Source organism: Pteropus medius, unplaced genomic scaffold, assembly GCF_902729225.1.
Source record: "Pteropus medius unplaced genomic scaffold, Ma_sr-lr_union100, whole genome shotgun sequence".
NCBI classification, from domain to species: Eukaryota; Metazoa; Chordata; class Mammalia; order Chiroptera; family Pteropodidae; genus Pteropus; species Pteropus medius.
The window spans coordinates 3,254,119-3,267,398 of NW_024350921.1; the positions used below are offsets into that span (position 1 = coordinate 3,254,119).

The 13,280-nt window shown below is 45.0% G+C and overlaps 1 protein-coding gene across 2 annotated transcripts in view; it reads right to left on the reverse strand.

Moving 5' to 3' along the window:
• Window positions 1–776: 776 nt before the first annotated feature.
• TGFBRAP1 (transforming growth factor beta receptor associated protein 1) overlaps window positions 777–13,280 on the reverse strand; it is a 58,903-nt gene continuing 46,399 nt past the window's right edge. For both annotated transcript variants that reach the window (XM_039840139.1, XM_039840140.1), the window contains 6 exons: window positions 13,004–13,061; window positions 11,024–11,167; window positions 9,270–9,416; window positions 8,567–8,726; window positions 5,464–5,897; window positions 777–3,509 (listed from right to left, as the gene is read on the reverse strand). In XM_039840139.1, coding sequence (XP_039696073.1) covers window positions 3,333–3,509; window positions 5,464–5,897; window positions 8,567–8,726; window positions 9,270–9,416; window positions 11,024–11,167; window positions 13,004–13,061 — 1,120 coding nt within the window. In that variant the 3' untranslated portion in view covers window positions 777–3,332. The remainder of the gene's footprint in view (window positions 3,510–5,463; window positions 5,898–8,566; window positions 8,727–9,269; window positions 9,417–11,023; window positions 11,168–13,003; window positions 13,062–13,280) is intronic.

A 13,280-nucleotide genomic window follows, 5' to 3' on the forward strand; every position in this document is an offset into this window, starting at 1 on the left:
GTGCCCGAGTTCCTTCAACTTGAAATCTGGATGACTCAGGACACCTCACCCCCGCTCTCACCCACACATAGTAGGAATTTACCAGCCATGCTGGCATGCAGAATTGGTTAGAAGAGTTGGGGGGTATCAACTGTGTTAACACACCCTTAGTACATTACCTGAAATGAATGAAAGAAGAAGGGGAAGTGCTGTGAAATTCATTCAGTAGCACTTCTCAAAGACCTGCTATGAACAGGTTCTAAGGGATGAATTAACACAACAGGTGAGATTATCGTACGGCATACAAATTTCTAATCACTGCATTGTACACCTGAAACCGATATATTGCATGGCAACTGTAATCAAAAAGTAAAAATTATTAAAAAAGTAGGTGAGATTAAAAAAATGTTCTGTTCCTTGAATATATTCAGGATTAGAAATCTAAGGGCAGCAGGGTTATCTAGGAGCATTTGGCTAAAAGGCGATGTATGTGAGAAGTAACCAGGAATCTCTTTGTTAAGCTCCTCAAGGCATGATTAATCAAGGAGCAATTTGAGAACATGCAAGAAATAAAGTCAGAGGTGAATCGTTTAAAATTCGGTAAAGCAATAACAAAATCTTGAGGGGTGGCCACACAAGTCCTCTGCAGGCGCTGAGAGGAGAGCCACGAGGTTCAGATGAGCAAGTTCTAGAACTCCTTAGGCTACATACTGAGCAAGTGGAAACTATCACTTGACTGAGGTAATTTTTATTAAAAACAAACAAACAAACAAACAAAAACAAAAAAACTACAGAAGGAACAAAGAATTAAAAGAATTTTAATAAAATCAACAAGTTTACATTTGTACATCCTATATATCTGGGACCCAACCAGGGGCAAAGGATAAAGTTACAAGGAACAGTTTCCATAGGCTAGCAAGCAAGAGGCAAGGGCTGCCCTAGCTGTGTGACAGGCGTCAGTCTGATGGCGTGACCCCGCGGCCATCTGAGCCTCCCTGCACTCCAGAAGCACGCAGGGACACTGGCTCACCCGCACGGCTTTTCAGTGTTGACCTCAGGCCTGGTGCCGCAAGGCCTCCGCGGCACTCACACGTTAACACTTGATCAGCAACAGCGAATAAACAGCTCATAAAATTAAACGGGACTGCCCACAGGATATTGACGTCAAATGAGTTCAGTTCATGCTGTTTTAACTAGAATGGTTACATGGAACCTAACAAGAGGAAAAAGGGCTGAGTGATGGTTCTAATTGCTCTATTCAAAAGCACAGTCACAAAACAGCAGGCCTGTAGAAAGAACCATGTATTTCTTTTTAAAAATCTGATTTAAGAAAAGAACCTGGTGGGAGTTTGAGAAAGGTTAGAGAAAGGTATGGTTTTTACACAGGAGGATAATTCTGCAGCGTCATAGAATTCTGCCTGCCTTAGAGGATTTGGTAGAGACGGGAAACTATTAAACTTTAATTCCCATTATTCTAAAGGGTAACAAACATTTCAAAATATTGATCAATGTTCAGAGAAAAAAGGGACTAGTGCCCCCCAAGTTAAGAATGAGCAATCACAAGGCTTTTTCAAGATATTACCCATTTTAAGTGCAGAAAACAGTGCTTTTAAAAGTGCAATGTTGCATGTACTTGTTCTTTGAGGAGTAAATCCAGGCCCCCAAGTTGTAATGAGAACGTGCACAGTAATGTGACGATTCCTCAACAGTCATCCACAGGGTAAAACTCTTCACTGGGCTTTGAACCCGTACCAATCCACACAGCACATGGCTGAATTACAAGGCGAATTTCTTCTTCATTTATTCTTTAGATCATCAAGACATAGCTAGGAAAGAATGCATGGATGCCGTTGCTTTCTTGACCTGTTAGAATCACTAAAGGAAAAGGAACACTGACCGTTGGTGGAGAAAACAGTTTTTAAAGAACAGAGAACAAGCTCTCCATCCCCTCTCTGTGAGACTTAGGCTGATGGAGACTGCATATCCCAGGGTCCTCTCTCTCTTCTCACACGTATAGGCTGGTGTTTGTCTTCCAAGTGTTACACCAGGGGGTTCAGTGTCATTATTGTTAATGCCTAATAGAATCAACAATCAAAATGAAAAAATTCAAAAGACGGCAGTGGAGGAACAACAGCTGTGGCCTCTCGGCGACGTCGGACAAAAACACAAAGTGAGCTTCTGGTCTGAGGAACGAGGGGCATTTTTCCTGTGTGTTCAGGAAACCTCAGAGCAGGCATGTAAAGTGCTGGGAGGTAAGGCAGCCTGACTGGACTTCCTCATAAGGGGACGTGGCATTACCTGCAGGAAAGGTGACGTCTCTGCCACGTGCAAAGGCAACTGTCACCCACTGCCTGCCTTGTTGAGAGTGTGGGGGTAAAACCCACCTCTCCTGAAAATATGCCCAGTTTGTGCTCATAACAATTCCCTTTTAATTTCCCGAGAATTCAATAGGAGGTACATTTTAACCAGAAAAAACGTCCCTAACGAATATGACAAATGCATTTCTAAACCAGAGAAAAACTACAAAGATGATATAACTTCAAATAAAAAGTTTTAGTTACACACAGTAATTGTGGAATTTCAGATCAGGAGACGATGCAACAGTGAAGGAGCCTGGGCCCTGACCCACCACGAGTTCTGTTTCCGCCATTGTTTTCAAGACGAGGCAGGTGCTTCTCTCTTGGACTTTATCAGTTTCTTATCGGTCTTCACTTGGAGGCAGCCAGAAGCACATGATTTTACCCAAAAGGTAGTGTGCTTGGGTAAACAAGGCAGAATGTTTTAAGGGTTGAGAGCCAAATGGGAAGCAGAAAGGAACAGAAGTACTTTCCTCAGGTCAGCCATTTGCCAAGGGCAAGCCCGCGAGGTCATCCAGGAAATAGATAGGACCCCATGGAGCACGTACCCGCACGGGAAGGAAACGTGAGACGCACAGGTCTGTACACCCTGGCTATTCATCTGGCCAAGAGAGGGTGTCACCTCTGTGCCACCCTGAAGCAAATGTTTCCAGTGCGAATGGGTATCTGAAGATCGAGCATGGGAGTAGGAAGGGGGGTCCAGTTTGTCTGGAGTGCACAGGGAAGGCTCATTTTTCTTTCAAAGTGGACTTCTGTTTTGGATGACTATGTACCTGGATGGGCGAACTGTAAATGACTCCATTTTCAGATTTTCCATTTACATTCAATGCAGGGTGGTCAGCAGGGAAGAGTTCCCGTTTCACAGTGACTGAAGTCTCCCCAGCACCCAGATGTCACCCCTTCATCTTGACTGACAGTGCAGTGGCTTTTTGCTCTTTGCTTCCAGCAGGCTTGGTAAAGAACTCGGGGTCCCTCTGGTGCCCTTGGGTGGTCTCTTCAAGTCCGAGCGCCAGGGCTGGGGGAGCTGGGGTTTGTGTGTCTGCTGGTAGCACAGTGAGTGTGGACGAGACCACCATTTGGATATCTAACAAACACGGGCTCACAAAAGGGATTTTGGCACACCTGGCACAGCTTTTTGTCTGAGAGTCGAATTGAGCTTCCTTTCAACTTCATCTGCAAAAAGAAATAAAGATTGAGGATTCTCACACAGCAGTGTACCAGTTTTTCAGAATTGACACGCGTTACCCCATGGATTATTATTATTGATAAGGATGGCTTTAACATCAGCCTCTTGAAACAGATTATTAGAAGTGAAAGCAAACAAAAAAATCCTTAGTAACTGGAGAAGTAAAAGCCACAAATCAGCTTTCTTATTTTACAAACATCATTGCTGCCAAGTCTGGCCGAGGCATTTCCCACCAAGATCCTCTCTCACATGTTCTGTGAGCTCTGACACATTTCAGCAAGGCATACTAAAACGTCATGTAATGTTAGAGTTTAATAAGACCGTACAAGTCATTTCAATCCCCAGTCTTCTCGCTGACAAATACGAGAAGTAAGGCATGAATAAGGGACTTGGTCAAAGCCATAGGCTAGATTAGTGGCATGTTCCTGACTGGTCCTAGGACGCATAATTTGAATTCTTTAAAGGTAACTAATGACACAGAGCTGTAACTTCATTGTTTCCTGTCTGGAGATTAGGACTTAAGTTTTGCAACTTAAAGAGCTTTTCTGCATGATTCACTTGTGTCAACCCAGGCACGTCAGCCTATTGGCGTGGACTTAACTGTGGACACATTAGTTTCATCAGTCATTCAACAAACATTTATTTAATACCTTCAGGACGCCAGACTTGGCACTAGAAATATTGAGATAAATAAATGAAGCTTCCTGCTCTCAAAGAACCCAAAGTCTAGCCATAGAAGCAGGTGATTACGAACGTGTGTACGCGGTATACAGCAGGGAAAAGTAGTGGTTAATCTCCTTAAAAGGGTATGAAGCTTCACTAAGGAGAAGTGCTCAGTCTGGGTTTCCAGTAGGCATTCATCAGGACAAGGTAAGAAGACTCCAGGCAGAGGGAATGGCAGGTACCAAGGCCGTGTGTGTGGAGCAGCATTTTATACCAGCGGGTGCCATGTGTCCCGGCAAGCAGTGACAGATGACCAGGGGCAGGCCAAAGGACCTGTGACTGAATCTTCCAGGCCTCGACTCCTCCACTGGGGAGTCAATGAAGGCTTCCAAGTGGGGTGAACACATCAGATTCCTGCCTCGGACAGACCACTCTGCCGGCCACGTGGAGTACAGGCCTCACAAGAGTGAAGTCTCCCGAGGGAGATGAGCTTGGTGACTGTTCTGAACTCTGTGTCCCTTCCCCAAATTCACATGATGAAGGCCTAGCCCCTAATGTGATGGCAGCTGAAAGTGAGGCCTTTGGTAACTGATGAAGGTTAGATTAGGCCAAGGGGTGAAGCTACTATGATAGGATTAAGGCCATCATAAGAAGAAATAGGGGCATCAGAGCTTGTCCTCTCTGCCATGTGAGGACACAGTGAAAAGCAGGCTGTCTACCAGCCAGGAAGAGCCCTCACCAGGCACCGAATCTGCTGGCACCTTGGTCTTTGAACTTTCAGCCTCCAGAACTGTGAGAAACAAATGTCTGTTGTTTGAGCCCCTGAGTCTGTGATATTTGTTGGAGGAACACACCAAGAATGTAGCATTCTCGAGTGTCCTGGAATTCACATCTGGGCTCTTCCATCTACTATGTGACTTCTCTGTGCCTCAGTTTCCTCTTCTGTGAAATGGTGATAATGATAGTAGATACCATATATAAACGTTGTGATAATGAAATGGTATCAAGATATAAAGTGCAGAAAAGTGGCTGGCATACAATATGAACATGCTTCTTTTGATCGTCAGTATCTAAAAGGGGACAAACAGTACACCAGCGTTATGCCTGCCACCCAGCTGCAGCCTCTGTTCACAGGCACCTCTGCTTCTATATGAGTGAAATCATATTTCTGATGTGTCGAAGCTGTAGAGGAAAAAAACTGACAAAGAATATTTTTCCACAGGTAACAAAGACCTGAAATAACACGCCGAGTGGCCAAGAAGATGGCCAAGCTCTCACCTTATCGTATTTGTAGATTAAGTTTTCAGACTTGGCCAGGCCAAGAGCCACCTGAGTGGTCCTCCTGGTGTGGATGCTGTCCCTCATGGCCCCCGTCAGGAACGGGCAGAGCAGCTGCACCGACCAGGTGCCCGGCAGCAGCTGTAGGACCTGAGTGGCATCAAACTCTGTCGCGTGGTGGTTCAGGAGATCCACGGCGGCCACAGCCAGCTCGGGCGCAGAGGGGCCAGGGCTGAGGTAAATGGCAAGAAGCGTGTGGAAGAGCCGCTGCCGGTAGGGCGGGTCTCTGCCCTCGGAGCGCCACAGGCAGTAGTCCTCAGCCGCCGAGAAGTCCTTCAGCTCGTGAACCAGGATGTGCAGGGCCTTCTCGTGCTCCTCCAGCTTCCCGTGCAGGATGGCGCTCTCCATGGGCAGGCCGGCACGCTGGACTCTCTCTGTTGGGCAGAATCCACTCGTCAGAACGGGCAGGGCCGGGGCCAGCACAGTGCAGTCACTGGCCTCCCTGGTGCTGTCAGCGTAGGAAAGGGGAAAGCAAACCTGGCACCTCGACACTCCTACATGCCACCACCTAGACCACTCCGAGGAGGTTTTCTTGCGTTTCCATGCTTCACATCGGGGTGTTAGTAATACCAGAGACAGACTCTACTTCAAAGTTCAGCCAGGTCTCAGACTACAGATTTTCACCCATATTTAGAGAATGACTGAAACACATAACCCATGGTCTCAGAAGGTCCAGTGACACACAGAGTATCACAGTGCCAGGTCTCCAATTAATCCATGTCATTCCTATTTTCCCTCTTAGGGACATTTGACTAAAGCAGAAAGTCACCATATTCCTTTGATCCAGACAATACCGTCCCACCCCAGAAAGTGTGCCGAACCCCTTCATTCCAATTTGAAATATATTTCATGGAACAGAATATGGGTTCATATTGTTAAAAACCCATACCTATATCAGTCTAAAATTTTCTTTTGTTTCTTTTGCAATTTAAGTTTCCAGGTTAAAAGTAAAATGATACCAGCAGAGGGAACATCAGTGCTGCCCAAGGCCCTGCGCTTCATGGGCTGCGTCTCATTAGTCAAGTCCCTTTGCGCCTCACTCCTTGTAGAATAGGAAGATAACATAAGATCTCTTCCTGCTGTGATGGGATATTCCAAGGAAAACTTCCATTTCAAGGGCCAAGGTTAATACTCCCATCATAGGTATTTAGCATTGAAGTTTGGCCACCTCTGGCTTGATGCATACACATGGCAGACACCACTAGTTCCGCAGCCAAGAGCTGGCTCTTCAACATATGTCATCGACAGCACCAGACACAGAAGCTGCGACATGCATCGTCACCAACCTCACAAAGAACTGCCAACAAATAATTACTAAGTGAATACCACATTTAAGGCACAGGGAGAGGTACAAAGGTGGTTAAGAGGTCACCGAAGCGATCTACACTTTTCACCTCTGTCGTCTCATTTATATTTGATTCTCACAGCCACCTTGAGTAGGTAGGCTTGGCAGGAACCGTTACTGCAATGTGCCCAGACAGACACCTCATTCCCCAAGTCACCTGACTAAACAAGGGTAGAATTAGTCTCTGAGTTGCAGTGCTCCTCCACGGCGCCCTGGGGACGCCCCACTTCCTATAAGCTCCCGGGTCTGTCCTGTGAGTTCAGATTTACCCTCTATGACTGTTAAAATGGGACCCTGTCTAGGAGGCTCTCCCTGCCCCTCCCCGCAAGGCATAGCTCGTTGTTCCCTCAGCCCCATGTGGAGCTTCTACCAGTCCTCTGGTTAAACTGAAGACAAGAACCGAGTCATATCTATCTTTATATCCTTGGTGCATGCCTAAGGTACTCTATACATGCTCAAAAAAGGTGGCTGGATGAAAACATTCATCGACAAACTCATGACTAGCATAAGATTTTTATAAAAAATGTTGGTAAAGCATAAAGTATGAAACAAATCAGGGTGACAATAAAACATGTTGGACAACCAATATAGTGTGGGCACTGACCCATCAGAATGGACAGCGGCTGTGAGCGACCAGTGTGGCTGAATGTTAAGGGCCAGCTAGACCTAGTATTGGCTATTCACATTAAACTTCAACCCAGTTCATGCTCAGGAGCCGTCTGACTTGGAGAAGACTGAGTGATTTCTCTAAGTTTCAGTTTACTTGTCTATAAAAATACAAGCAATAGGACTTATTTCATAGGCTTGTGGGAATAAGCATCAAAATGCTAACTAAGCATTTCGACCTATACCTATACAGTGGGTCCCTACTATTCACACCCTGTATTTGCCAGTTTGCTTTCTTGCCAAAATTTACTGTAACTCCAGAACTGATACTTGTGTTGCTTTTGTGGCCATCTGTGGACTTGCACAGAGTGGCAAAAAACCTGGGTCACCCGATAGGCACGTTCCCGGCTGAGGTCAAACAAGGCGACGCTCTGCTTTCCTGTTGCAGCTCCTGCAGGGTAAACATGTGTCCTTCTCATGGCCTGCTTAGTGCCACGGTTTGCACATTTGTGCTTTTTTACTGGTGATCTCGGCATTTAAAATGGCTCCCAAGCACAGTGCTGAGGTGCTGGCTAGTGTCTGTGAGCTCAGAAAGGCTTATGGAGAAAACGCATGTGTCAGGTGAACATCGATCAGCCCCGAGCTACAGTGCTGTTGCTTGTGAGTTCAATGGTACTGAATTAACTAATATTCAATAAGGTGTCTTTAAACAGAAACACTCATAAAACAAGGTTATGTACTAATCGATTGAGGAACATGGTGTTCCTCAGGACACCATGCAGGACACTAACCCTGTATTTCTCCAGGCGTGTGTCTAACAGTCACTGATTCAGTGTTTGTGGAGACATTGGCTACTGTGAATAACAAGAATCAGATGTGGGTAAAGGGCCACTGTCTCCCTGGAGATGGGGAGGCATGAGAAGCTTCACCCGACCCTCTAGACAGGCTGCCTTTGTGCCAAAAGAGGCTCAAGGAATCATCCACGGAATCAAAACAAGGAGCTATGCTGAAGCCCCGCTGCTCCCCGCTCCCCGTGCGCTCCCCATCACCCAGCAGAAATATCGATGGAGAAACTGTCAGGATCCTCCTCACCCATCAGGAAGTGGACTCTGTATAAATCGGATTTCTGGAGCAGGCGTCGTAGCTTCGCCTGTGTCTCGGTCACCTCTGCACCCCTGCTGCTGGCGCCAGGCTTGTGCTGTAGCACCTCATCCAGGTAGAGGACAGCTAAGTGCGTATGGTACTCTTCCCGCTGCGGGAAACAGGGTCCAAGCAGACACAGCGTTGGCAAATGGGAAGTGCAGAGGGCTCCCTGGTCAGCATGCGCGCCAAGGCCCAAACCGTGCTGAGGGTTTCTGAGCGGATTCTCAAGGACAGTTAACAGAACACGTTTGTTGGACTGAAAACCGTTCAGAAACCACAATACAGAGAAGGCGAATTTAAAATCTACAGAGAAAAAAATAAAAGGGTTACTTCTCGTTTTGAGAAGTATGGGCCACAGGATTTAAATATTCTCCAAAAAGGGGCAGCTTCTCTTATTTCCTTTAAGAAAAATAACGAGGAAGGAATAGAGAAGAAAAATATAAATGGAGTGGACATGAAATGGAGTGGGGGGGTTTTAAAGAACAGCTATTCCTCCCATCACTTTCCCGAACTGCCAGTTCCTCTGCAGATCAACAAGTAGAGGCTGAGCCTCCGGGGAGCACAAAACATTACGTATGGTCGGATTCCATCTCTAAGTTAGTACCGTGACATGGCAGCCCCCACAGCTCAGTCTAAGTTCTGAAGGGCTCACCTGCAGCCCCCTGTCTGTAACTAGATGTTCCAGATATTTAACAAGGGCCTTAGGGTATTTCTGCAGGCAAGTGAGAACGTCATCTGGATTGAAACTGTTCTTCTGCTGTTCGTCCAAAGGTCTCTTGGTGAAAACTTGAACTCCAACCTAAAAGAAGAGCAGAGATTGAGTTAGTATGCTTTTCAAAGTCACTGTCTTATCTTTATTCTGAGCACTACATATTCATGCTTCGGGCAAAACCACTGTCAAAAATATGACAATACAGAAAAATAGTGCAGCATGAAACATCGACAGAGACTGAAGAGCATATAGCAAAGATAGGAAAGGCGGCTAAGCTCTGAAACCTTCCTCACACATCTGGGTGAATTATTTTTTAAATGGTTGGAAATAAAAGAATGAAGCACTTATTGGTAGCAAGTTTCGACAACTCACGAAGCAAAAGTTTATAATACTTAGATCACTCCAAAACACGGACGGTCACTTGCTGAATAGTATGTGAAAAAATAATGTGCTGAACACTCAGTAAACTCGGTTCTCCCAACACTGAGACCTACTCTGTGAGAGCCACACCAGTCCCTGACAAGTTCCCAGGCCACTGCCCTGTGCCTGTCTAATGGCACTCACTGCATGATTCTACCTTCCAAGGAAATGCTAATGAGGCAAGTAGGGAAGTAAGTCCAGCCTGCACCTCCTCTGGGCACTTATGTGTGCATGCTCAAATACACACACACACAAGTGTGCACACCACAAACCCAAAATATGAGAAAAGCAGCATAGCACAGCTCTAGCAACTGTATGCTATGCTCTTGGGAAAGTTCCTTAAGCTCTCTGAGCTTCAGTTTCCTCATCTATAAATGTACACCCTGCGGGGGTGTTGCAATGTTTAAAAGAGATGACATATGTCAAGGGACCAGCACACTATCAGGGACAAAGGATTCTGTGCCTGATGTGATGTTATCATCCACTAGCACTGGGAAGTGACCGAAGCTTTCAACAGCATCGGATCTGCATGGCAGGGGCGCGTGAGCACCGTCAGAGCAAGCTGTCCATGCATGTGCACAGAGGCAAAGTAAAGATGGAGTAAAACGTACATGATGCACACGGGCTCTGACCTCCCAGTTACAACAGCCCCATGGAGAATATTTTCCAATTCATATTTTAGAACAGTGAATGCGACACACAGAGACTCGACATTTATGACCCAGGTCCTGCCAGGAAGCTAATGTGTCCCTCCAAGGGAAGCCAAAGAAATGGAGACATTTTTAACAGTGATAACGGAAATGCTCCCTCACTCCCAGTCATCTCTGGGGCTTCTCTCCCTCCATCCTAAGCATGACACACAGGGCATCGGTTTGCCTGGTGTGGCCCAGGCCTGGTGCCCAGCCCTGCATGACAACCATCTGATCCTGCTCCAGCCCATAGAGAACAGAAGTGCCAGACTTAGGGGTGGCGGTTCACAAACACACGTTTTTAAGATGTTAAGAATGGGGCCTGGCTATGCTCCTTGCTTTTCTACAAAAGTGGTCTGTCCCAGTCAGGATGCTGAACAGTGTGTCTCAGAAGCACCGAAACCTCGAACTTTCCTAAAAGCTGGGATTCAGATGGCTCGAAGGGACATTTTAAAGGAGCAAAGAAAGCAGATAGAGAGGCTGAAGCGTAGTTTTATCAACTGCATAGTTTTATCAGTTTTTTTCAAGGTTTTATCTGTTTTTACCAGCCCCCTCCCCAAGAGAATACACTTATGAAGCACAAACCTCCTCACTCTTCTGTAAGACCCAGTCGGCGTACTTCCACACTAGTTCTTGGTTGGAGCTGTAGGTAAGGAAATCAACGACATACTCGTACAGGTCTGCGCGAGTCAAGTCGTGGATAGCCCCATTCACGATGTTCACCCACAGCTGGAGAGGAACAGCAATAAAACGGACAGCAGGTCACATACCCTTTAGTCAGCTGAGAAAGGGCACATGTTTACGTACTTGGCCTTCTGATACTCAAAAGTAGTAGGACAGAATTTAAATGCTTAAATCAATTTTAATTTTTTTCAGAGAACTAAAGAAATGTGGAAGACATGGCCCAAGAAATAGAGAAAATAAAGCACCAGATTCTTTTTCTTTCCTTTTTAATGATATCACAGTAACACAAATAGTAAAGATAATGTATAGGAAGAGGTGGGTGTATTAAAAATGTTTCTTTGTGAAATAAACAAAACGATTACTGAAAACATCTCACCACAGGAGAAATTCACCTACATCCATCAACTAGGCTGTTTCCACCTTCTCTATCACAGGATTTCTTGATTTTGAAGTCCTTTGTGACTGTGATAGTCAAATACTTTGCTTTTAAAGACTTTAGTGATTCTGTCTCCTAGTGTTCTGATGTTCTTTTACACACGGGCTCAAAGTAATCAAAGGCCTAGTAATCAAAGGCCTCTGCCATTCATCCAGAAGCTTCCCTGCAGTGTTAGCTGAAGCTTACTTTCAGAACCCCAGAATGAGGTGGTATCACAAGGGAGGCAGAGGAGATGGAGGCTGCACTTCTGAACTGCATCACCAGCAAGAAGCCCACGAAACAGGGCAGGCAGCATAAACTCTGTAATTCTGGTATCAGCACACCAACACTGTTTATGGTACGAGTTTCTTCAGCACCGAACTCCCCAAACCAAATCACACGTACATTGAAATGTGTCATTTTTTAAAAATAGAATTCTGCCACATATGGAGATTTCTTTCATATTATTTCAATTTTGCAAATCTTTATATATACCTCTGCTAATATTATTATACTTGCATTAAGCTGCAATTCTTAGAATTATATGATGTAAAAAGTAAAAGTTTTATCTTTCACATCCAAATCTACTCATAGCCATTGGGTGCCTGTTGATGGAAACCCATTTTTTAAAACCAATTTTACAATGATGTTACTATAATGATTTAACTAAATACATGTGTGGCTTTGCCAGTCACAAAGTTGACTTTGGCTTGGTAAGTACTGAGGATGGTCTTTGCCGCTCACAAAACAAAACAAAATGAAACAACAGGCACATGAGGAAGGCACGATAAAAATGGTACCAGCATATGACAACTAACAGATGGAAGACAGTCTCCTGAGAATGAGATAAAATCAGTCACATGTCAGGTGCACGACAAGAGACAAGACTAACCTCAGGATCATGTCCATTCAGGCTTGGCATCCCCGCCAGGGCCACCTAGAACACTGGTTCGAATCCCAGCTCTACTAACGACCAGTGGGATGACCCCGGCTAAGTGACAAGCCTTGATCAGCTTTAGTTTTGTCGCAGATGACATGGGGATAATAACTGACCCAGCTCACTGGCAACAGTTATTGTCATTAACAGTTATTAATATCATAAATGTATTAACATTAATGGGAAATTATAAACAAACTGTTTGTTAGTCCCAGTTTTAACTTTCTGATAAGGCAGAGACGTCCTATGCCTTGTGCCGCAATAAGAAATCATATTTTTATTTCTTAGATTTTCAAAAACTCAATCTTGAAAATGTTCTTTAAAGAGATGTAAGGACAAAGAAAAAATAAACTCATGGCCAACATTTCTCAAGAAATTCACTTTCTAAAAACAGTATTAATTTTGTCCTGTAACAAAGGTTATAGATCAGGCAGAAGTGGCCTCTATCACTTTGTGATGTAATTTTTAAGTAACGCTAAGTTAAACAGTACTGATCTTTACATTAAGGCTAAAATGCTTTTGAACTAACCTCCACTGCAGCCGCATCCTGGTTATTATAATGATAGAGCAGTCCGAGTGCAAAGTACCTGGAAGAAAACAGTGTGGTGAATGACCCTGGTACCCACCACCTTCTGTAGGCAGCACCACCATAGCAACACCCCTTGACCCTTTCCCACACCCCCTCCCTGGCCCATATTCTTTTCAACTCAGAGTTCAATAACAAATTTCGAACAACAAAAGGATCTTCGTTTCTGATTATTTACTTATGCTATTAAAATGTGTGCCCTATCAATCTCCAAAAAGGG